Here is a 25,582-nt window from a genome sequence, read left to right as displayed (position 1 = left end):
CGGACAGATCACCCACACAGTCAATGACTGGTGGGGCCGTGTCCACCTCACCTGCCACGGGGCGCTTGACCAAGTCAAAATCGCCACCGTGGCGAGGAGGTTACTGGCCGGCGGGAATTGGCGATGGTCGCCGGCGCTAGGGCGTTCCCGCGGGCGTGAGCGAGGGCGTGTTGGTCAGTACTCGCCGAGGCGAGTCTAGTGGTGGCAGCGCCACCCCCTAATGGTCGCCGGAGCGGCGGCGGCGGTGATGCCCGACGGCGACGCTCACAGGCAAACGGTGCGGCGAGGCTACGGTGGCCTAGGGAGCAAGGCGAGCATGCCAGGGAGTTCAGCGGCTCACCATGAGGACGTAGAGCTTGACGGCGAGAGCAATGGCGGTCGGCATCGCCGGATTTCACCGTGTCGGTGTCGGAGAAGATGGGGTCGACGGCGAGGCTACGGCTCGCCCCAGCTCGATTCCTCTTGCAGGTAGAGCAAGTCGAGGACGGCGATGCTGCTGGTGTCCACGGCGAAGCTCGGGGAGGTCCCTACCGGCGGCGATAGCCGGGAACTGTACGGGCTAGGGTTTCGGTTTGGGCGGAAATTGAGCAGAGAGAGAGGGAAGCGGAGCTAGGGTTTCGTCCAGGGATTTTATACGGTGCTCGGGCGCGTGCCTCGTCACGGATTCGATCGAGGAGAGGTCATCGGCGCGAGAGGGAAGACGAGCACGTCTTCGTGCTGGCCTCCGACGACACGAAGAGGATGAGGACGACCCTCACCTCTGTTTTTTAGACGAAGGGGTATGGTGGGATGGTCTGGGCCGTGTTGGGCTCGGGTTGGTTGGGCTGCTGTTGGGCTGTTGCGGCCAGATGAGACCAGGTAATGTTTTTCTCCCCTTTTTTCCATTTTCTGTTTTATATTTTCTGTTTTCAATTCCATTTGTTGAATTCAAATTTGAATTCAATCCTGCTTTGCAGATGTTTCTTTATATTTCAATTTAGGACTTAATAAAAAAATTCACTGCATTGTTTTGTTGTTTTGAACATTTATTAGATATATGTGAGCAACATTTTATTAGGGCTTTATGATTTTTATTACAATCCCCCTTGTAAAGTTGATGTTATTATTATCTTTGAAAGAATCTAGGGTAGGTATTGTTCCATCCTGGTTGTGCTTGGTTACCAAAATAAATAGTTGATCACTACATATATGGTTTAAACCATATAATGTAGCACAGGGTTTTTCTTATGTTCAAGAATTGAAGCATAAGAATTGATTAATGTGCAGTACTAGGGTTCTAATGTTATTTACCAAAGAGCATATGGTTTGGAACTTAGTTGTGGCTTAGGTTTTAGTTATGATCACCCAAGTGATACTCAAACTAGGGTTGAGATTTAATTCTAGGTTATAGAGATGGGATGACACCCTATTGCATGTGCTAGGGTTTAATCTCCCCTAACCATGATAAGGTGGGTGCTTGCTTAATATTGCATGTGCTTCCCTAATTACTAAGGCTTTGAGACTTGGTTTTATCTTCTTCCTATTAACTTCTATTAGTATCCCCAACTTATCATTGAAGTAACTATATTGATTGTAGTTCTTTTTATAGTTAACTTTGGTCATATGAATAGATGGTTTCTCACCATATTAAGTATAGAGTTTAACTCTAATGTTTTCTTAGGTTCTAGATGAAGAATAAGTGGAATGTAGATGTGGTAGAATTCTACTTGTGATCACCAAGTGGTTCACAAGTAAAGGTTGGGATATAAGTCTAGGTTTGCTTACTAGTGATCTCCCTATGATTTTATGTGGTGAATAATATCTACTAATCATATAAGTGTTAGCATTTGGATTATTCTCCTATTTCTCCAAAGCATGGTCATGGATTAGGCATGATCCACTTGTTCTTAATATCTCTACCTCAAGTTCTTAGGGTTTATGATCATAACTCAATTTATAATGATCAAGGTTTGGCTTCCTAAAGTATCTCTCCTGAATTATGGTTTCTTATTTCTAAAGTCAAGTATTGTCTGGATCAGCTAGGGTATGATACCCCTCTTATAATTACTTGGGTGTACATGACTCTGGTTGTCTCACTAGATTATATCCCAGGAGAATGCCCGAGATATTCTGCTAGGGTTCTACTCAAACAATGATGATATGGTCATCCGGTATATGGATAGTTCTCTCCCTCACATTCAAGTGTTGCCTCAACTACTTGAGTGTAACACCATAGTTTGAGCTCTCTTATATAAGAATAGCTTATTCTAGGTTATGATGTACTCCTAATACTCTAGTTCAATGGTTGTCTTTTATTCTTAAATAGATAAAACTAGAATTGATATGAATAGTCTCTCTTAATTGGGAATGTCTTGAATAATATCCCAAGGTTGTGTTCTTGAGATGAGGTTTGAATACTTGGATGTATATCCAAGGTTTAGCTCAAGGTTGGTTATTGCCTCTCTAACAATCATTATAGAACTCTCACCTCTCTAGGTTTGGTGTATAATAATATAGATTAGATAAGTATATATATTTTGAGAGTTGATCTCCTTGTCTTGTTTCCATGATTAAGGTAGAATGAATACCATGAGGTTCATGGTAGGATCAAGATTTAGTTTTGTACATGGAGAAGATAAGTCAAGGATGGTTTCTCCATTTTATTGTTACTTGATTTGCAATTGAATTGGTGTTCATAAGTTATGACAAGGTTTACCATAATATAATATTTTATAAGATCAAGCAATTGATACTTGAGTGAAATGTTGTTGTGTTGATTATTAGTTCCATTTGATCTAACCCTTTAGATCAAATTATCTCTACCCAAAACAAGGTTGAAGCAAGGTCACATTGAGGTTTATAGCGCTTGACTTGATGAGCTACTTCAATTCCACCAAGGTCAAGTGAAACCTCGATTCATCGTGATCTGTTTTACTTTAAAGCGCGAAAATTCCCCAGATTTTCTATGCATGAATGCAATGCACACATCTGTTTCCTATATTTTTGTAACCCCAATACCTGTGATATTACACTATTCAACCTCTACACAAAACTCATATGATTAGATGCACATAAACGCTACGAGGATTCACCCCAACCCGCAGCCCGTGAGGACTAATCACGTTAATAACAAGATCAAAGATGGAACCCATTGTTGCAAATACTTGGATTGAAATCAAAATATTCTTAAAATGTTCATCAATTCTCAAGGAAATCTCTATTACAAGGTGATGGCTATGACTATGGAGGTGATTGGAGAGGAAATGGAAGAACTATGGTGGTGAATCTCCTCCGGTGAGTTGCAAATGGATCTGGTAGATGATGGCTCTATTTGGCGATGAATGGCTCCCTTTCTGGAATGGCTCCCTTTCTGGAGGATTAACCAGTCCTCCATTCCATGACTTGGACAGCTCATGATGGCTTCCTTCATCCTTTCCCATGCAAGCGCTAGTGGCTCGCGATCTTCTTGTCTAAAGCATGTAATATTAGATTGTAGCTGCTCTTTCTTTGGAGGGAAAAACTTACTCATAAATATATTAGTGCATTCATCCCGTGAAATAATAGTGCCTTTAGGCAAAGCTACCAACCAATTTTTTGCTTTTCCTCTTACTGAAAAAGGAAACAAGCAAACTTTTACCGCATCGGGGTTGACATCTTTAATGCGCATCATATCACATATCTCAGTAAATGTATTCAAGTGCATACCTGAATCATCGGCGGTTGAGCCTCCAAATTAATTTTGCTGAACCAAACTTGAAAGGTTAGGCTTAATTTCATAGTTCTCCGTTGTGACAACGGACTGGGTAATAGGTGCACGAATAAAATCATCATTGGGGATAGCATATTCCCCAAGCTTCGTTTGTGCCATGGTTCCTATCTTTCGAATGAAGCCTGGTGATCAGGGGGATACGTGAGCACCCCTTCTCTGCTCGACACGTGTCTAACGACGTTAGCACTATACACGCATCAACGCGGTCCAGCGCGTCGAGTGGAAGGACGGAGAGACGCGGGGAAGGTGCACGACGACGCGCTTGGCCGGGGAGACACTGGCGCGGCCTCAAATGCGCGAGGTGGAGGCCGGCGAGGTGGAGGTGGAGGCCGGTGAGGTAGTGGCCGTTAGTGAGTAGCAGAATCCAACGGTGGTGGACCAAATCCAACGGTGATAACCGGGTGCTCACGTATCCCCCTGATCACCAAATCCACTCACATATGTATCGAAGGGATCAACCCTTTTTCTGGCGCCGTTGCCGAGGAAGCAATTTCGCTATATAAGGTTATTAGAGACCTTATTAGTTAATTTCATTTTCATTTTATTTATCGTCATTAGTTTACCTTTTGTTATCTATTTGAAAACCCAAAAAAATAGTTACTTGTTCTTTTATTTTTCATAATCAAAATACCAAAAATATAGGAGTAAGATACGGATGATGGATTGTAGTATTGTAAGATTTTTTCCCTAGAAAAAGGGTTGATCCCTTCGATACGGATGATGGATTATAGTATTGTAAGACTTTTCCCTAGAAGACCTAGGTTTAATCTAACATTAGGAAGCACTGCTAAATTGGTGTAAAGGAAACGTCTACAAGACTTGCTAGTTGGTTTAATTTTATGTTTGCCGGACCTTTCTAGTTTACTTTGTTTTATGTTGTGTTCAATGGATGGAATAGGCCAGGGTCAAGGATTCTCCTGCAGCTATGCATACATATAGAAATGAAGTACAAATGTGTAGTAAAAAAATAGTGATAAGAGATTTGTGAGCAGCACATCCATAAATATTATTGCTCCTAAAGCCAGAGGTGACACGAGTCTCTTGGTCCAACCATTGTTCCCACAACCACGAGTAAAAACAATTATTAAGTAAATGAATATAGACCAAAGCATGATTGTGCCGTTGATCCCGAAAGAATCATTAAACGTGCCTTTTCTGCCACAGAGGTTTCACGATAGCATGCCGTTCTTCCCTCATACACATCATCCCCTGATCGATCTGATAGACATGGGTACCTACAGATCATCGAATCAAGGCAACGAGACAAGGATACAAGATTGTAAAGCTTCTATTCAATTCCTACACATATTCATTAGATTAGATGCATATAAATGTTAAGAGGACTCATCCCAACCCGCAGCCCGTGAGGACTACTCACACATGATATCAAGATCAAAGATAGAAATCATTGTTGCAAATACTTGGATTGAAATCACAATATTTTTACAATGGTCGCCAATTCTCAAGGAGATCTCTATTACAATGTTGATGGCTATGACTATGGAGGAGATGGGAGATGGAATGGATGAACTATGGTAGTGGATCTCCTTCGGTGTGGTGTAGATGGATCTGATGGTGGTGGCTCTGTTTGGCGACGAAAGGCTCTCTTTTTGGCGTGGCTCCCTTCACAGAACTTATAGGGTTTGACCTCAGGAGTGTTGCGGCGCACCGTACGGAAGTACGGCACGGGCATGGCTTGCCCGTACCGGTGCCCGCTAAACTCCCTGGAACCGACTTCTGACCTCTTGTCAATTTTGCTGCACTTGTGATGAGATTTTCTTCGGTAATTGCAGGTCCATTTGCCATTAAGACTTGATTTCCTACAAACCATTCAAAGATAAAAGAGATTGCACATATTTGCAATAATTAGCCATTAGTGTCACATTTAGAGAGAAGTTTAGTCAATTTCTTGACATAGCTAAGGGTTTAAACGTGAGGAAAAGTTGCGTATTTCACAGCCATCAGCCTCTGAAGATAAAGATCTTTCTTTGGCAGCCCATTCGTGATCGGCTATCTTCTAGCGACCATGTTGCAAAAAGGTACGGGCCTTCGAATGGTATGTGCTCCCTATGTGGGGAGCGAAGATTACAACCACATATTCTTTGTTTGCTCGCTTGCAAGACTAGTCTGGGCCGGAGTACGGGAACTCCTACAGTGCGATTGGAATCCAGGAGGGCCTGGTGACTTCCTAACCATCACCCACGGTCTGTGTGGCAAGTTCCGTAGATTAATTTGGTTCACGTTCGTGGCCTAATATTGGGTGCTTTGGAACATCCGCAGCAAACTAACTATAGAAGGCAAGATCATGAACATTTTTTCTTCTAAATATCACTCCATATGCAGAGTTGGAGGGTTCTAGTCAGAGTGAAGGACCGGTAGCTGGTAGATGCGGCTCGGGGCGAGGTTAGTGGACTCCACGCCAAGCTTAGGGATATGGATAATGCATGAGACTTTGTGATGCTCGCCCGTTGGGCTGTTGCTATGTATGCGTGTAAACTATATTCTCCGGGATGCGGTGGTGTTGGAGTGTGTGTGAGATCCTTGGGATCAAAACTAGTTGTATGACTACGTTGGTGCCGTGTGGAGCTTTATATATGAAGTTGGGCTTAGATTTTACATTTAGAAGTATGTAGCATATGATCCTGTATGCCTCAATGAATTCTTGTGCAATGAATTACATAATTACTCGAGCAGATGATATTTTGAGGACCATATTGATTTCGCTTTCTTACATAACTACGTAGTTGCATAATTACTACACCACCGGGCACCGGCGACGTCGATGGCTCGGCAGGTCACAGCTACACACGCAGTGGCAGCACCAACCGGCCGACTTTCGCGTTCGTGTGAGCATATCTGCCTCTGGCTACAAAAAGAGACGGACACTATAGCTACTTGCTGCTGCTATATGCATGGTCCTCGCCTCCTCGGCATGATGCGATGCACTTCCGGCGATTGAGAAGAAAGCTCGTAGGCCTTCTTTATGTTGGGACTAGGTTTCCACTGATAGGGAGGGCGAAGATATTTCTGCAGCATCTCTGGTGCCTAAAGTGGGACTTTGCCCAGGCAGTGCCGCAAATTCCTTTCAAACTGGCCGAGCCTGTTCCTGATACCATGCACTGATTTCTTCAATGGCACGGGCACGACGCCTCATCTAAAAGTTCAGAGAATTAACTGTGTGGATCAGCAGTTGGTTGATAATGTCTAGCACTTGGCCGGGACGATGCAATGCTGTAATCGGCAATGATATCCGCAGTGACAGAACAGTTGTGACACTATCTCAAGAATTAGCTACTACTAGTAGATGCGATTTCGAAGTGGGAAACGATGGTCAGCGCTAGGTAGATAATAGTCACCCATAACGGTCCCGTGCTCGTTGGAGCTCCTACCGTGCCTACGCACTAGACGTAAGATCATCTCCAGTCGCGTCCCCCAAAACGCGTCGGATCGAGCGTTTGGGGAACGTGTTTCGTCCGTGCCGCGTTTGGGGGACGTCGCTCTCCAGTCACGTCCCCCAAACAAAATTTCGGAAATTTTAAACTTAAGCGAGATTCGATTAGATTCGTTCAAACTTACATAGATTCGAACGAAATTTGACTAAATTTAAACTAAACCTAATCTAGAAGTACTTGCGGCGGCCGGAGGCGTCGTAGTACTGGTGGAAGTTGTACATGTCGTCGGTGACGACCTCCTGCTTGACGCGCTGGGGACGGGCTCGTCGACGGGCTCGTCCTTCACCAAGCCGCTTGGTCCTGCCTCGCCGTCATCGGTGAGGTCCACGAGCGGCTTGCCGGAGTCGCGGATGGACATGGCGATCGCCGTCTCGACGTCGCCCCTCCAGGCATCCTTATCGTTGAGCGACGCCAAGAACGCCGCCCGCAGACCTGGGCAGTCCTCGGGGTCGTCGCTGCTGGCGATGAGCCGCTGCTGCCGCTCATACTCCGCCGCGCAGCGGCGCCACTGCGTCGCTTCCTCCGGCTCCTCCTTCACCTCCGGCTTCGGGATGAGGAGGGCGCCGCCGCGCCTCTCTTGCTGCCGCCGACTGCCGCTGCCGCCACGCCTCGTGTTGACGGGCGTCGCCGGCTCCTCCTTCACCTTGCGTTTGGGGACGCTGTAGGGCGCCGAGCGGTACGACGAGGACGGCGTCGATCGGGCCGGTCCTGAGGAAGAAGAGTTCGAGGAGGACGAGTACGTCGTTGGAGCGCCGTTGCGGATGCCGCGGATGACGTTCTCGAGGGTGCGCCCCGGAACACCCCAGAACAGGGCGCGGCCGTCCTTGTTCTAGCTATTGGGCCCGCCGACGAGCCCGTCGTTGCTGTGCATCTCGACGTCGTACTTCGCCTTGAAGTACGCCTTCCACCAGTCGTCGTTGTTGTTGGCCGCCCACGTCGGATCCAACCGCTCCTCGGCGCTGAGTTGAGCCCACCGGGCCTTGATGTCGTCCCTCCATTGTTTCGTGCCCGGCTTCGGCGGCGGCGGGACGCCAATGCCGTTCACGGCCATCTTCCAGCCGTCGGCCTTGGCAGCCGCATGTCCGGCGGGACTGGATATCAGGCGTGGTACAGCGCCCACGCCTCCGGCACGGTTAAGCTGTCGCGGCCGAAGCCGTTCGCCGCGGCGATCTTGCGGGAGGACGAGCTCGACATTTTTGGAGCGGCGAGGAGAAGATCTGGGAGGGGGCAGGCGGCGGCGACGAGAAGGTTTGGGAGCGGTGAGAAATTGGGGGACGAACTGCAGGGCGTCTTATGTACAGCGGCGGCAGCGGGTGGTTGCACGCAATAACGCCGGCGCGGACGGCCACGCGGCCATGCATGACGAGACGCGTCCCTGCGTCGCCCGGGAAAATAGGGACGCCATTAACGTCGCTTGACCAAAGGTAGGCGACGGAGTTTTAGGCTTCCGAGCCACTAACTCGTCGGGCCCGCGTCGCTTTTCGTTGTGTCCGGCATGCCCGGTGTGTCCCCTGTGGGACGGGGATGGGCTCGGGGCGCCGGACACCGTATCGGGGCGCGCCGGACAAAATTGGGCTTTAGGGACGCGGCTGGAACCGTTTTTTGGTCCGGTGCGCCAGTGGAGGTTGATGGATTCATAGCGGCGATATCAGGTTAGCTGAACCACCCAAAAGGCGTGTCAAGTATAGTTCCATCTTCCATGTTCAGCCTTTTCTTTCCCCCGGGACTCGAACACTCCCGTGACCCTGACGCGAGTGCGCCTTATCGCATGCTTACAACTGATGAAGCAAGGGGATAAACTCAGTAAGCCGTACTCCTAATTTTTAGCGGTTTTAGCTTAGCTCTCAGTTGAGAATTAGCTTAGCTCTCAGTCGAGTCATACACCATCAGATCTTCATCGCGATTCATGCACTTATGAGTTCAATTGCAAGTGAGGTTGCAACTAGAAAAAATATCTTAGACCATTGTATTTACTTTGGGATCCATGCTAATTGTAAGTAACAATTGAGATTCGATGACATTACATCATCTGATTGAAAACTAAGTTGATTTACATTTGACCAAGAGTTAGTCACACTCACACCCAATTCTAGTGAAACATGACTACAAATTCCGCAGTACCAAGCATGTCTATGGAGTATATCTGGTTCATGGTACATACTGCCATGCATCTCCACCGGAAATAGCTCTTGTCGAGACCTTTTCTTTTCCATGCATTACTAAAATCACAAAAAGGGGAAATTCAAAATAAGCTGTCCAGCCGTAATCGATTGCCCGTAAGTGCCTATACCAGCTAAATTGCGTGATACACTACCTAGTAAAATCAAATCATGCCAGCCATCCAAACACTGGTAAGAGTAATCTACAGTCAGCTAAGATATAGTTGACCTCCTAGGTGACTAAGACCAATACCTGAATTCACATGATTTTTTAGCGCCACTTGACGTGCAGTCGTGCACACAGCACACAGGAGGACCAATGGACCATGCATGCATTACGAACAGCAGGATCAACTAATAACGATGAGAAGTGGGATTTCTTTCTTGAAACTCTAGTGGGGTGTTGGAGATGCGGAAATAAATACAATGATGATTGAGCGATGTTGAAGTGGGATTTCTTTCACTGTCACTCTTTAAATCGTCCAAATTTCTATGAAATTCCTTTTAACCAGATGCCACACGCCACTTTAGCAAGGAGCAAACTGTTTCACTGTCACTCTTTGAATCATCCAAATTTCTATGAAATTCCTTTCAACCTAAGAGAGTAAGAGGCCACACACCAAAGAGGACCAACGAAATTCCTTTAGCAAGGAGCATACTGTTTCTCGTGATGTATATGTACATCAAGAAATATACACAAGAAAACTGCACAAGTTACTGGGGCAATGTTTGTAAGTCTAGTAGCAGAATTCCAATACACAAACAGCTTGAGGAATGTAGTATCCCTTTACAGAGTGGAACATGGTCTGGCAAAATCTCTCTCCAAACAGAAAAAGAAGCAAAATATCACAAAAAATAAAACTGTAAAATCTCTCTACGTAAATTATCTCCACAATGTTCAGTTGGCAATATGACAGAAAGAACAGTAAATCATACATACTGCATTAATATATAGAGCCAAGAAGTTTCATATTTAATACAAAGCGCTAACTACTATAGCATCCTTGCTCTCTCCTACATCAGACTTGAATTTATTTATGAGTACAGTTATCACAGTTTCTACTATGACAAAATTTTCCTATGAAATTTGCTAACATGGTGAGAAAATTTCTGAAAAAGCTAGGGCCTATGAAGTATGAAATAACTAGGCATCGGTACTCAATATTTTACAGAACCTGTTTGTTTCTGTGCTTTGCCAAGAATTGATTCTATATCACCAGCGTATAGAGAAAGTTGTTTTGCTAAAGCAAAACCGCAGTACATACCATCCACAGCAGCACTTACTATGCCCCCTGCGTAGCCAGCACCTTCTCCAATAGGGTACAACCCTTGCAATGACGTGCTCTCGTATGTCTCCTTATGTCGTGAAACTTGCAAGGGCGAGCTCGTTCTAGTCTGCAAACAAACATCAAGTATAATAAATAATAGGAAAGGGTGCATCAAGTCATAACACTACATGTATCTTTACCACCATGATATAAACCAACCAGAAAAAGACACGCATGAACTTATGCAGTGGATAAAACAGTTGGCATTGCATCTTTTTCACACCACAGAACTTTCAGATAATTTACACATGTCAGGAAAAATTATCAAAAACTGGATGCATTATGCTTGATGTTGAAAATATTTTTCACCTGGACTAGCTCTGCTTAATGACTTGCATTTGTCTCGGTGCAGGGGGGTTCTCTCAAATTTAAATCAAAGTAGCAATGGGACTTGGCAATCATATGGACTACCGGATTAGCATAGATTTTGAGACGAAAATGGAAAGGGAAAATGAAGCATAAAGACGAAATTTTAGAAAAAGACCAGGGGTATACACAAAAAATGACAACCGAAGTGACCAGAGAAGTTTGAGTGGAAAAAGATGCAGCCTAACCAGGGGTATGCACAAATATGACAACCCAAGTGACCAGAGAAGGTTGAGTAGGACAGAATATAGGGACACTCGAATCAACTAGCTAAAAGCCTATAACCTAGTTGAAAGAGCATGCCCTATCCCTAAGGTTTGTGTGTTTGATCACAACACTTGAATAAGAATTTTACCATATGTGCTCAAGTGTGTAGGAATCAATTTTAGCACTATGAATGATGACCCACCTTTTGTTTTGATCTTGTATGTGGTTCTTTTGAATTGGGTATGTGATCTTTGCACTTGGTGGAAGAGAACTTGTGAGGAAAAAGGTTATTTTGTTGCTGATTTGAAGAAGGAGCTGATATTCTCTCCAGGCCGAATTATCCGGCCCCCAAGAGGCTGGATGTTCCAGCCGCTACACTCCAAGGCTTCAAGAGGTGTTTTGCTAGGGCGGATCTTTGGCCAGAAGTTTGGGGCCGGAGGTGACTTTCATCCGGCCCCCTGTTCTGCACAAATCCACAGGTTTTTCTTGGCCGAAAATTGTGGGCCAGATGTGTTTACATCCGGCCCGCCCTTCACCACGAAGAAGCCGCGCGTGCCATCTTACGGGATAGGGCCCGAAAGTTATCTTCATCCGCCCCGTCCACAGTTGCTCAGCAGGCCGGATAATTAACCCCGGATAATCTGCCCCCTCGGGCACCACAACGGCTACAAGACACGTACGGACTATAAAAGGGGGAGCCTTCTTCTTCCTCAAATTAGATCTGAGCAGCACGAAGACTTTCTCTCTCCTCTATTGTTCTTGAGCTTAAATCGAGTGGATCTCCCTCCTTAGCCAACCAAATCCCCCCAAACTTGCGGAATCAAAGGAGGAGGGCTAGATCTACCTATCTATCCAAGAAATTTCGTGATTCCCCTACTCATCCTCTGTGGACTTGGAAACCCTAGATCTCCTTTGTGGGGATCCTTGTTGTTGGAAGAGCATCTAGTTCTAGGTTTTGTTGTGACTAGATCTTGATGTTGTTAGGAGCCTCCGTCCTTTGTGGAGTTTGCCCCAACCTTGTGTAAAGACTAGCCACCTCGACCGGCTTTGCTTGGTGGAGAAGTAGGAACGCCTTTGTGGTGTTTCTACGAGGAATAAGGTGACACCTTTGTGACGGTTGACACCTTTGTGGTGCCACACCTCCTCAACGTAGACGTACCTCCTTTAGTGGAGGGAACTACGGGAAACATATCGTGTCTCCGCACTTTTCCCCGGTCGTTTCGCTCCCCTTTCTACTTGTCTTGCATTTGGTGTTTCCTTGCTTGTGGTTGCATTTCATTTAGGGCCACATTTACTATTCCGCACTCACCGTTAAGTTTCCGCAACCAACATAAAAATTGAGAAAGGTAAAATTTGGTAGCTCCTATTTTCACCTCCCCCCCCCTTCTAGTCGCTTCCTCAACCGTTCACTAGTTAGGATTGCACTATCTAGGCTAGACTATATAGTAGCATCATTGAAAGTGGGATATGAATAAGCATTCAGGAAAACAAACAAAAAATGGAGCTCTTCACTTTTCAGGTATCTTCCAGGAAAATACGATCTGGGTTCTCGATGTTATGAACTAAACTTCTAATATCCAGAAGCTTTAGCCTAGGTTGCCAGGCCCAATGAAATTACAAGTATTCTTATTTTTTTTGCATAAACGTTACTCTAATGGATTTACAGATCCACCTTACTTTTTCCAAATTTAATTAACCAGACAAGGTTCCAATCTCATTATCACAGGCCAAAGTGTAACTGCAGATACCCGCTGCACTATCAGACCACCCTGCTAATACCCCTCAGTCACAGTTTTACAAATCTACACAGGTTTTGCGGGCTATTTTGCAGGAACTAAAACTAGGATTCGGCATTTCCTAAACTGAACTGCAGTGCATTAATGGCCTAAACTCTGTTTTTTCTCCCAATATAATTCAGAACATGCTCCAGTTTTCGTACTTGCCAGTAGCAGGATACTATTCTGTTACTCCGTACAGGCTGCAACTAACAGAAGACAACTACAATAGTAGAATTGCAGAACACATGGCAGTAACCAGATTTTCTCACTGTTGAAAATGAAAATAGTGCCCGAAATGCACGCCTGATAATGAAAGTACTGCTAGAAATGCATGCATCATAAGAAATTTTCCTTCAAATGGTTAATATAGAACCCAAATCACCAAATAACTCTATATTCGAAGCTATCCTTGAACATTCGAGGCGCAAATTTGTAAGCATATAGACTATGGGTATGTTTCTATCAGACTACCCAGCTAACATTCAATGGTTATGGCATTGACGGCATTAGACCAACACCTGACTCACTGATGTTTAAATGCAGTGTCCAGGAATTTACCAAATGAACCACCATTTTAAGCAGGTGAATTAACAAAAAAAATCATTCAGCTTGTCCCGTAAAAAAAATCATACCTCCACACCATGAAGTAAGGCCTCACTAGAAATGAAGCCTGGCATCTGGAAACATTGCATTGCAAATGGGTCAGGACAGATGGAATTCAAAATTGCGAAATGAAGAAAAGCATATTTCAGACCTCTTTGTCAATCATTGTTATTGATTGTTGTAAAGCTTCAGTTATGTAAGGAGGGAATAGCTCGTGGAGTTTGGATGGACGAACTCCCATCCTATAGCTTGATGGTGGGAGAGTTGTAACTGGAACGGGTAACAAAGTAAATAAAAGGAAGCATGTATCTTTACTAACTTAGAAGACCATATCACACCATTAGTACCTGACAATTTATTACTGATAAAATCTGTGACACGCTGTGCAGGGACAACAAAATTCCCTCCGCCCATCATAGCTGCTCTTCTTTCATATTCTCTCTGTTTTTAAAGGTGTAGAGATATAAGTCATAAGCTAACAGAAGGGGAAACTGTCATCAGACTGTAGTCCAGATGGGAAAATGGTTATTAAGCTCAAGCATACAAAGGCACCCTACATTTATGAGTAGCCCGATTATTAGCAGAAGCGGGAAACTGCCATCAGAATGTAGTACAGATGGAATAAAATGGTTGTTGAGTTCAAGTGACAAAGCATACCACATTTATGAGTAACTAGATTATGTAACATCACACATGCATGGTAAGATTTTAGCATACATCACATGCCAGCTTCGAATTTTCACCAGTTTGGCTTCCTTATGTAAGCAATAGTACTGGTATGGGCAAGGACATAAGCTAAAGGTAAGTAAATTAGCTTATTTTCCCAAAAGTAAAACGGCAATCTGTGGCTACATAACATCTTATCTAGTTAGTGCAGCAAAGCAGCTAACACTGGAAAAGTTACATGAATCAAACACTCAAGAAATCAATCATGTCCAAGTGGATTATTTGTACTCTTGCATTCACTGACAATTTTGAACTCCTGATACGATCTAGAGGGTCAGTGTAGCCAATTGTGCATCGTGATGGTAATGCAATTATTAAGTATTTCAGCTGTTATCTAAAGGAACTGTAGCAAGTACCTGGAATTCAACACCCGCAAGAGAACCATGGGATTGAAATGGTTTAAAATCAGGAGATGATACAGTGACCACAAGAGCTGAATTTGCCCACTTAGATGCTCTCCGTGAGAATGACATGCCATTGACGCACAATTCCGATGGGTTTGTGCTAGTTAGAACAACCTGCAGGCATGTCTCGGTATTTCAAGAACATGATTGCAATACTAGGTAATGCATTAAAGAAATAGGGGTGAGTTAAATAACGAGAAAATGACTGACCTGTCCTCCAGGACACATGCAAAACGAATAACAACTGCGATTTTGATCTGCTTGCTCGATATCATTCTTTGCATCTCCTTCACCAATAGACTTCACTATTTTGTAATCTGCTACAGGTATCCGCCCACGCCCTTTATGCACTTCAGCGGCCAATTCAGAATACTGTAATTGATGACAATAGCACGCATCACATAGGTTGTTTTGAACATAATGTGAATCGTCCATACATTCTTCAATGCAACATGAAATACAGTTTGATGCTACAATCTTCTACTATTTTTTTCGAGATTCATACAATCTTCTACACATACTAGTGCAATACCCGCGTGTTGACGCCGATTAAAAAGAACTATACTCTGAGTTCAAGATCTTTCTGCTGTTCATTCAAAATGAAAATATCCATATTCTCTTTCATCTTAACCATCTGCGCTAAATATAACATGTGCAGCAACCAAAGGTGGACAGACTGCCACCACCAATTGGCTTTTCTATGGGAGTAGAGATAGCTGGTGTAGTTGTATCAAGCCGGCAAATAAAATTTCGAAACTTCGAAATATTTTTTTTTTGGTAGAGAATCAACAGGTTCACCAATGAGCCTGGTAGCCAAACCTACATAGACTCTAAGAACGATTGTGCACATACTACAAATATTATTGTTATCACGCAATAAACAGTAATTCTATTAGCATCCGTGCTCAAGACCATTGGTGGACACAATGCCTAGGTCATCAACACAGACTCAGTCACGTGCTTTATAGGTGAGGCCTCATCACTGCATAGTTGACTGGTTATTTATCGCTATTTGCGAGGAAATGAATATAAGTTTAGAAAAACACAGCAGAGCTTCCTCGGCTTCTGCTCAAGCTGGCATTTCTACAGTAAAATTTGATGGTTGGGGGTGACTGAAGAAACTATCAAGTTCTATACTTTTCCAGAATTTATAAATGGATTGCTTCGTATGATGATATAGTAAGTAGCATCCTACACCTTGATTTATTAGTTTCAATTTCATTTTTAACAATCACCAATCATAATTTCCTGAGATGCCGAATGATAATTACTAGAAATTAAATATCAACCTTGAAATTAAGGTAGCCACATTAGGTGAGTATCATTCAGAAAACGTTGATGTGAAATGAAATATGACTTACTTGGATGTTGTTTATCAGTTCTTGGGGGTGTTCAATTCTTAAGCCAACCTGCAAGAGTAACCAATGTTGTCAAATGGGCTGAAGAGAAAGTAAATTGCAAAAGTTTCCTTCATAGTATGAAGAAAAGTTAGTGCTTGCAATTGTCAAGATAACGTGAACAATAGACATAATGCTACAAGGGGGCAATGTCCTGCCAGGCTGCCACTCTGCGCTGCAGTGATCATACAGCTCAAGTCCTACATTAGACTGACTGATAATAAAAATAACCGGTTAAAATGCCTAAATGGGCAGTTTATGCTAACTACATTATTCTATCACCACCTTGTTGTGAACCTTGGTCTATGGTGTAATATAGAGGATGCCAAACAGCATGGCTTGAGTAAGATGTGGGTTTCTAGAGGAGAGGGATAAACAAAGGCAGGGATAAGCCGTGGGAGAACTAAAGGAGGCTGGCATATACTCCCTTTTCAGTTTAATTATGAAGCATGTGGCATCATGTTTACTTGTTTAGGCATTGGGCCTCTCGCCCTCTCCAGAATCCTGTGTACGACTTCATGCTATAATATAACTCCCTAATTTTGTTTGTTCTGTCTATATTTCCTGGACCGTTTCCTAGTTCTCCTCGTGTTCATGTGCCAACATCTCTTCTGCCTTAAGAAGTATAACATGACCAATTCTTCGTTGTGGCTTGTCTGTCATCTGACTATCAAATGAAGTACAAGTAGTAGGGAAGTAGAAACAGTCATAAGCAGCATAAGAAAAACTTACAGAAAAATTCTTGGGGGTTATATCGACATTATGCCTCAGAAGCATACTGTATGTGTCACGAGCTGAGTGACCAACTGCTAATACAACTGCATCAAATGATAGTTTCTGATCCCCAGAACCTGGCTGTAGTCTTGAATCAGAAACCACAACTCCTTTGACCTGCCCACCTTCCACTATAAGGTCATCTACTCTAGTGTTGAATCTTATGTCAACCTGTAAACCAAACATTAAACATAATACATCAATACATATAAGCTTACATAACAAAACAATAACAGATGGTGGAGACAAATATGTTCAACTCACGCCCAAATCTCTTAAGTGGTGCCTGAAATTCCGCAGCAGAGGAACAAGTTTATCAGTTCCCAAGTGAGGTCTCCCATCAATTAGGATGTTTGGAGGGCCTCCAAAGTGAACAAGTGTCTTCATCACCTGAAATCCAAGACCCCACGGCGAATAGCTTAAAACACATAGAAATAGTTAGTTTTGAACTAGGACATCTAGAACATAATGATATGCAATGCAACCACTTCATATCTTGATAGCTATGAATTCAAAACATCAACAAAATCTAATGTTTTTTATAAGTGCTTGTGATTCTAATTCTCAAGATATTCATTGAGGTGGAGAAGGAAGGTTCTCACAGCCTGAACACCATCAGTGTTTTTCCCTATCCTGGTTACAAGCTTCCCATCACTCCATGTACCTGCACCACCCTGCTATGAGTAAGAACAGAAGATCAAGAATTGATGGACTTAACTTAATGTTAAAGTAACATGGAACGGGGGAATAGTAGTTTGGTTAATCCTTGTTGTTCAATCGTGGGTAATTGATACTCCAAAAATATAGATGTAATCACATTTGCCATCAACCTAACTAATATAGATTGTCTGATCAAATAACAAAATTCACACTAATGTATGGAAAAGTGGAAGTCACTTAATGAATAAAATGAGTTCAGAACTAGCATGTGTTAGTTAGGTTTTTATTGTTAATTTCTCTGGATTATTACAAGAACTTTTCTGCATAATTCATTTAAAGCAATCTCAAATTATGCTAATGTCCAAGATATGTCTGTGCATTTTTCAGTCATTTAATTAGGAGACCATATGCCTTTTCTTTGGATGCACCAATCCACCCACTAGCTAATATACCTGATTGGAGCATGTATCAAAAAGTAAATACATATGCTATTTCACCTACAGAGTACAGAGATAAAATACTAAACCACTTTTTCTTCAAAGATATATACACCAAGAATTTGTAATAGTCTATATCAATATCATGTGATCGCTTGAAAAAAGAGAACCTGGCTCTAGTACTTACCGAATGATATGATTGCTAATGTTTATGTTTAAGGAGAAGATATAGTTGTCTATTAGAATATTTCCATATGTTGTCAACAACTACCTATCTGAATACTGCTCAAAGCAATTCTGTGATTGTTTAGTAAAACAGGAACAGACAGTATACCTCGCCAAAGCAAAAGTTGCTTTCTGACTGGAGAATGCGTCTAACTGCTAGAGCACCAATGTCACGCCCTCTTTGCTCAACAGGTTGGCCACGCTCTAGTAAGGTAACTTCTGCACCAAGTTCAGCTAACACAAGGGAAGCAAACAAGCCAGATGGTCCACTTCCTACAACTGCCACCCTTGGTTTCATTCGTGTAGGACAGATCGAGCCATTATTAACAGTATCCCTGATACCATGTTCATCATCAGATCCCTTGTTATGAACACTAATCATACTGATCAGATCAGTTGCTACCTTCTCATCAGACATATATTCTACAGCTCCAAGCTTGGGTTCCAATCTAGCAATAAAATCCCATGTTCTTGGCTCCATGTCCAGAAGCTTCTTAGCATCCACATCAACAGTATAGACAAATTGAGCTTCTTTCAGAATCTGTAGATGTAAAACAAGGTTTGTTCATTCACAAAGAGAGGATGCAGATAAATTGATAACCAATCTGTGTATCAATTGTATTAATACTAAATAGTTTTTCAACACCAGTAGAAATACACGTGAGCATAGTCGGAACATGGGTGAAACAAAAAAGGTGCGAACACAGACCAGTCTACCAAACAAATCTGATGATAAACTCCAAATATCATTGAATATAACTAAGTTGGGTAACCACATGAATGACCAGTCATTACAATCACATAATTGCATATTATTTCAATTTATATATACATCTACAGGGTAAAAAATAACTTCAACCTGAAGTCCCCAAATCAAATGAATATACACCAAAGTATTAGACAGCATAAATAAATGAGTAAACTGACATTTTTTTCTGGCTAAATCTACACTAGTTGTGCAAATCACAACATATTGCAAATCTCTACAGACAATACCAAATTATTTTACGAAATGCTGTGCTTTATAACGGGTTTAGATTTTAGCCTCCCGCGAGGTGACAACACAGGCACACAGGCACCATGTTGGACATAGGTGGTGTTGATGTGTACGAACGGTCTTTCCTCGAGTGTATGAACAGATCACCAGAGACCTTCATAACCAATTCATACTACACTCATTTTGTTCATTGCTTATATGCGTCAATTCAATAAAAGAAAGTAACGAAACAGATGGAGCATCAAACAGTTATGAAGATACATATGTGATTTGTGCAGACTCAGTCAAGGACTGCTCATACTGATTCACACCAATTCATGTCCATTGTGGTGTGGGAGATGTTAGGACATTTGGTTGGACCACATCAGGTAAAAGTAAAACTCTGATAGACAGCAACTTTTGGTGGAATAACCAGGTATTGTGTGCAAATATTTTACAGAACCTGGTATGTTGTGCAACTACTGTTGAATTAAGTATTTTAGTGTCGAGCAGTGTGACACATGGCGTAAGATTACACTCACTGGAACAAAATATTAACTAAGCAAGAGAGCAAAAGATGATAGCAAAGAAAGAACACAAGGATTAACAAAACCAGATTCTGAACAAAATAGCATAAGTATTCCCAAACACCACAATAACTGATTCTGAGACCCCAAAAAATTGTCGGTGTGAGCTGCGCATAATTGTTTGCATCTTGGCATGCTAATGAAGATTATTATCTTGTAACTATGGAGTCTTCAATAAAAGGATTGTAATTTAATTGGAGAAGTAAAATGAAGCTTACTACATTGGCTTTCTTTTCAACTGCATGAGTATTTTTTTTTTACCAAGGTTAACCCAGTTTGGCTGCATCATTTCAGCTCTTCCAACAGAAAGAATTTTATGACAGCTAAGTTGTCATCCCATCTCTATGGAGGAGGAAAAATATTAAATAAGATAGAGATGATATCAATCCACTAAGAACCTTCCGTGCATCAAATGACTTGCGAATAACAGAGAAGGCCTCTTCGGGGAGCATAGAAGCAACCTGCACAAGAGAATTTATTAGAGGCACATAATTATAGGAAAAGTCTAACAGCGACATTAACAGCGTAAAACATGAGCACACAGATATGAAAAAAGATGCGATAACAGAAATCAGCGGGAATTACAAAAAAAAAATGTAAAGCACGGTGAAGAAGAGAAATTGTAGCATGAGTAACAAGAAATGTAAAGCACAGTAAACAATCACACTTTAAAGCAAACATACGGCAAAGGTATAGCATTAGATATCTGCTTACCAATTGAAATCGCTCCATGTAGGTGGTCATTTAGGTAACTAGTTTGTGTACACTGTACAGGCATACAACACTTATCCAACCAGTTCCTGAATAGCTACAGTTGGGATTTGGGGATACTGCCAACATTTTTTTTAACTGAAGCAATGGCCAATACATGTAGGAAAAGGCGAGATAGCAGCACTGTTAATTCGATTGCAAACCGTTTATTCACTCAGACCTCGGCTATCCATCAACACAAATACTCCCATATCATATCACCACAGCAAACTAAACTCGACCTCCTCGAGAGCAGGTAGCTGCTGCGGCATTCGCCAAGATGAATGAAGGTGTACATTTCGTCAAGTAAACGGGACGGGGTTTTTTCCTACAATAGCGAAGGTCACTTCCACTTCCAGCGCACGGAGGCAGAAGAGTTGATCAGGCCTACGCACCCAAACTCTGTTTCGGCAAACACGCTGTCGACTCGCTCACCCAGAAGGCTAATAAAACCTCTCGAATTCATGGCATTATGTCATCACATCAGAAAACGCAGTGTACAAATCGTACCGGGAACTTGAGGGCTTTGGCAATGGCCTGGAGGAGCGGCGGGGAGACGCCGACGAAGTCCTTGCCGGGGTCGTCGCTGGCGGGGACGGCGAGCTTGGAGAGCCGCCAGAACCCAGCCTCCCGGGCCACGCCGCCCTCCTCGGGGGCGGTCTGCCGGAGCTGCTCCTTGTGGCGCCGATCCAGCCGCTTCTTCTCCGACGGGTACCGCCGCTTGCCCGTGCGCTTCGCGCAGCGCACGACGGCCGCGACCGCGCCGCACCGGCGCCGCGGGAATGCGTTGGTCGCGTAGAGGCCGCTGCGGCTAGGGTTCGCGCCCAGAGGGTGAGGGGGCGGGAGGGAGAATGGTGGGAGCTTGATGCCCGAGGCGGGCAAGCGCAGTGCCATGGCGGATGGGGCTGGAGAAGGAAGGCAGACGGGTCTGTGCCCCTGCGGATAACGTGGGTTTTAGACTGGTTTATCCCGGGACATTTTATAAGACACACCCAAATCATTTGTTGGATGGAATTTTCTGCGTAACGTCTTTCTGTAAATTCAAATTCTAGATCAGCGTTTGAATCCTAGTTAGAACAACCGGTCTTTAGCAAACTTACCTTCACCGGCCTATATAGTGAGGTGAATTATGATAATCCAGCTTTCTCAACCGGAATTTGACTACTTTTTCATTACAAAATTAGTTCAGAAAACACAAATCGCACCTTACCACCTGTTTCTTGGAGAGACCATTACAATCTCCAAACAATGCTTACCATGTTACAGTATTTCAGTCAAAATGTGCACCTAATGAGTTTACCCAGGTTAAAGTTGATAGAGATATTGGCATACACTGAGGGTCAATTGTCTTAGACAACACAGAACAAAACTTGTAGCAACTATGCATATTCTGGGGGAATAAGATTTTAAGAAACTACATGTATATATATTTGTCTTCACAAGTTCCTCGAACAGTATTACATCATAATAACACTAAAGGTTAGAGTACAGCACAAGAGCCCGATTATCACAGCAGCACAAACTGCACTCATCTAAACTTGCAGAAACAAGTCTCACTAACAACACTTCAAACCTTCGACAAACTTGAATTACCTCAGGCCGAGTGTATAGAAAGTTCACTCCGGTTAGAAAACAGCCTCAGATAATTATTAATCTATCAGCCGTCAGATTTGGCAGACAATCCAGCCGCTCCAGCATCATAATCCGCACTGGTCCATTTTACAGGTTAGTTCACAAGATGAGGACTGGAGCTCTTGAAAGGAAGGGTGCAGGAATATGTGACATATCTGACACCATCAAGGAGAACAACAACAAATATCCTGGAGAGTGACTTTGGGGACATCCTCGGATCACTGTCTCCATCACCGGCCTCCCTGGGATCAGCTAGCACAGAAACGACTACGGATGATGCTGGCTTTTTATCAGGTAACTTGCTGCTTTCAGAAGTTCTGTTAAAAGGCTCTGTGTTGTTCACCGTTTTCCCAGGGAGTGGAATTGCCTCATTGTACATGATCCTCCTATTTTTCAGCTTGCCATAATAAGCGGGAGCTGGTGTTGAAATATTCTGAGTAGCATTTACACTTGAGGAGTTCACAGCTGGAGAAGGTATTATGCCACCAGAGTTGGTAGAAGCTGTGGAAATGTCAAATTGAAATACCTCGCTGCACATTCCAGAATTTAAGATAGGCCCTGAAAATTGTTGCATAAGAATCAGTGCATTAACACTCGAGGAGTATCAATAGAAAGCTGAGTTCTCTATAAGAGATGCCTTTTGTCAACAAAACAAAGAACAATTACTCAAATAATTCACTTGACTAGCAAGGTGTCCATGCTATGTCACAGAATCACATGAACGAAATCCTTGTATGATAGCTTAGATGAGTTGCAGCAGTTGGCATAGAATTAGGAAAGATAACACCAAAAACACAAGGCACGTCCTCAAGAGTCAATACTAGGAGTTTACACTTGTTTCCCTACAATTTACTGAAAAAATAGCAGACTTCTCATTTTTCCAAGAAAAGCAACTGCTCTATGCTAGCAAAAGGCACATGAAAGTTTATGTCAAGGATTTAGTCACTTCAGGTCAGAGACCAGTAATCGCCACATACGACATTTCCAAAGGAAAAACGACATTATATTTACTGAGCTATTTCTTATGTGCTTGCTAAAGGGCATTGCATACAGATACAGATATCATTCCCATTCCTGGATTATTAAAATGTAAGGTTAACTTGTTTAGCAATATCAACTACAAACTTGAGTCTTCAATGTCTGAACGGTTGCAGTGTCACATAATAATATATAATGGTCTAAGTGACCTCATTTCCTAACTAACAGGCATACTACTTTTCTTAATGACTTCTGGTCAATTACTTCGGTCTTTTGATTTATCTAAACGTGGTGCCATTCTTCGTCTAGTATATGTTCAAAAGTAAGGTTTATGTATCATGTCAAGAACTACGAGAACTTTCTTGATCAAATCATCAAAATGCATCAAACTGTCAAAGCAGCAAAGCAATAATAGTTTGGCTAGTAAATAAAATTCATAACTGCAGTATCTCAATAAACAGGAACACAAGATTGGTAAAAGTTTCCTCTGCTTACCTGCCATGCCTTCACGGAACCACTGCGGCAATGGCCCATCTACTGGGGATTTCTCCTGTGCATTCATATTCTTTCCAGGCAGTGAAAGATGGTTAGCTACGGCTATAGTAGTATCTTTGTGATCTACACCCGAGTGATCACTTTTCTGTTTTGAAGTCCTATGTGCCACGGCCTTCTCGCTTGCAAGCACAGAATGAATAATCAGATTACCATTGATCTTGACATGCTTCCCATTCCTCGGCACGTACAGCAAAGCAGGCAGGGTCTCGCTCGCATTAACCGCAGGGCCATGCCTCTGCTCCGCGATGTCATCAGTCCCCATCCTCGTTCCAGAATCGGCACCGGACATCTCACCATTCTTCAAACCGTCCTTAGGTACTTTATTGCCATGGCTAGTGACAGTCACTACCCTATCACGAATAGGCTGATCAAAACTCGTAAGCACCGCACCGTCGCTCCTCCCCCTCATTCCGAAACTGTGGTTGAACCCCGGAACGAAGGCGCCGAAGATGAGCATGACGAACATGAGGCCGATGAGGCTCACGCTGGCCACCTTCTTGGTCTTGGTCCTGGTTCTGCTCTTGGTATCCGCGGTTTTTTTGGTGTCTGACTTTTTGGTAACCTTGGTTGTGGCCGATGGCTGCTGCTGCTGCGGCGGCGGTTTTAGACGGGGGATTGGCACCAGGGGCACATGGGAGCCGTGCGGCCGCAGCGCGTACCCGGGCACCCACGGGAAATGCATGGCCGCTCCCGGCGGCGGGTAGACGCCGGGCGGAGGGCCGCCGAGCTGCTGCCGCAGCGTGGCGTTCTCGGCGGCGACGAAGGAGATCCTGGAGTTGAGGTCGTTGATGAGGGCGGCCATGGACTTGACCTTCTCCTCCAGCTCCTCGACGTAGCGCTTCTTCCGCTGGCGCGAGAGCTGCGCGCTCTCGCGGTTCCGGATCAGCCGCGCGGCGCGCCTCGTGTCGTCCCCGCCGCCGTCGCCGCCGGCGCCGGGGACCCCGTCGTCGGAGTCCGCGGCGGCAGCGGCGCGCGAGGCGGAGGCGGACGCGGATGCGGATGGGGATGGGGAGGGGGAGGGGGAGACGGATCGGCGGCGGCACTTGGCCGCGTCTGAGGTCGCGGCTGGGCTCGGCTGCTTCCGCTTGAGGGTCCAGTTCGGGGCGCTGGCGCCGTTGGCGCCGCTTCGGCCCGAGTCCGAGTCCTCGTGCTTGACCTCGCAGCTGGCGTCGGCGACAGCGGAGCCGCTGCCGGAGGCGGTCGGGGAGGGCGAGGGCGAGGATGGGGAGGCGGTGGGGCCGGATCCGGCGGCGGAGGCCTGGCCGGAGTCGTCGCTGCGCTCGGGGGAGCGGAGGAGGAAGTCGTCGACGGAGAAATCGGCGGGCAGGTCGAAGTCGAGGTCGTCGTCGCCGGCGGCGAAGGCCCCGAGCGGGAGGCCGGCGTCGGCGAGGTGGAGGTCCGGGTCGAAGAGGTGGGGCGGGTAGTGGCGGAGGTCGAAGTGGGAGGAGGGGTCGAGGAGCGCCGGCTCCGCCATGGCGCGCGGCTCGGGCGGGCGGAGGGTTCAGCCTAGGGTTTTGTTGGGCGGCATGGAACTGGGACAGGAGGAGTGGTAGGAATTTGGAATTCGCGAACTCGGGGCGAGGCGGACGACGGAGTCGCGTGTTGACGAGGGCTCGTGCTCGTGCTCGGGGCGTGCAGATCCGGCTTCCCCCACCTCGCGCGCGGTTCCCCGTTTAGTCCATGGCGAAAGGGACCCGCCTCGGCCCGGGCCCACCGGTCATTGGGGTTTTGAACATGTGGTGATCCGTGTGCCCTGTGAGTGGAGCAGCTAGATCTAGGATTGCCCTGGTGGTGCTAAAAAGAGGCAGTAGTACGGCGGGAGTAACGGCAAAGTTAAGGA

The 25,582-nt window shown here is 44.6% G+C and overlaps 2 protein-coding genes across 2 annotated transcripts; both read right to left on the bottom strand.

Moving 5' to 3' along the window:
• Positions 1 to 10,209: 10,209 nt before the first annotated feature.
• LOC124706518 (uncharacterized protein Cbei_0202-like) lies at positions 10,210 to 21,508 on the bottom strand. Its single transcript, XM_047238183.1, has 13 exons — positions 21,088 to 21,508; positions 20,226 to 20,288; positions 18,374 to 18,805; positions 17,545 to 17,616; positions 17,207 to 17,332; positions 16,901 to 17,113; positions 16,133 to 16,180; positions 14,982 to 15,143; positions 14,724 to 14,885; positions 13,989 to 14,082; positions 13,793 to 13,911; positions 13,671 to 13,715; positions 10,210 to 10,754 (listed from the first exon to the last, which is right to left on the bottom strand). The coding sequence occupies exons 1-13, from the start codon at positions 21,469 to 21,471 to the stop codon at positions 10,518 to 10,520; spliced, it is 2,157 nt and encodes a 718-aa protein (XP_047094139.1). The 5' UTR covers positions 21,472 to 21,508; the 3' UTR covers positions 10,210 to 10,517.
• Positions 21,509 to 21,877: 369 nt separating this feature from the next.
• On the bottom strand, positions 21,878 to 25,216 carry LOC124646560 (bZIP transcription factor 39-like). The gene is made up of 2 exons (XM_047186664.1): positions 23,683 to 25,216; positions 21,878 to 22,767 (listed from the first exon to the last, which is right to left on the bottom strand). The coding sequence occupies exons 1-2, from the start codon at positions 25,214 to 25,216 to the stop codon at positions 22,304 to 22,306; spliced, it is 1,998 nt and encodes a 665-aa protein (XP_047042620.1). The 3' UTR covers positions 21,878 to 22,303.
• Between the last annotated feature and the right edge of the window lie 366 nt (positions 25,217 to 25,582).

This window comes from Lolium rigidum, chromosome 4, assembly GCF_022539505.1.
Source record: "Lolium rigidum isolate FL_2022 chromosome 4, APGP_CSIRO_Lrig_0.1, whole genome shotgun sequence".
In the NCBI taxonomy this organism is placed as follows: domain Eukaryota; kingdom Viridiplantae; phylum Streptophyta; class Magnoliopsida; order Poales; family Poaceae; genus Lolium; species Lolium rigidum.
The sequence above is the reverse complement of the archived record's forward strand: the minus strand, read 5'-3'. Positions and strand labels throughout refer to the sequence as shown.

Bases quoted from the DNA above. Each gene is read 5' to 3' on its own strand.
- LOC124706518 (XM_047238183.1), bottom strand. From the start codon at position 21,471: ATGGCACTGCGCTTGCCCGCCTCGGGCATCAAGCTCCCACCATTCTCC. The intron at 16,181-16,900 runs GTAAGTTTTTCT...TTACTCTTGCAG, and splicing joins TAACCCCCAAGAATTTTTCT to GTTGGCTTAAGAATTGAACA. The intron at 13,912-13,988 runs GTACTAATGGTG...TACCCGTTCCAG, and splicing joins TATCAGTAATAAATTGTCAG to TTACAACTCTCCCACCATCA.
- LOC124646560 (XM_047186664.1), bottom strand. From the start codon at position 25,216: ATGGCGGAGCCGGCGCTCCTCGACCCCTCCTCCCACTTCGACCTCCGC. The intron at 22,768-23,682 runs GTAAGCAGAGGA...AACAATTTTCAG, and splicing joins GTTCCGTGAAGGCATGGCAG to GGCCTATCTTAAATTCTGGA.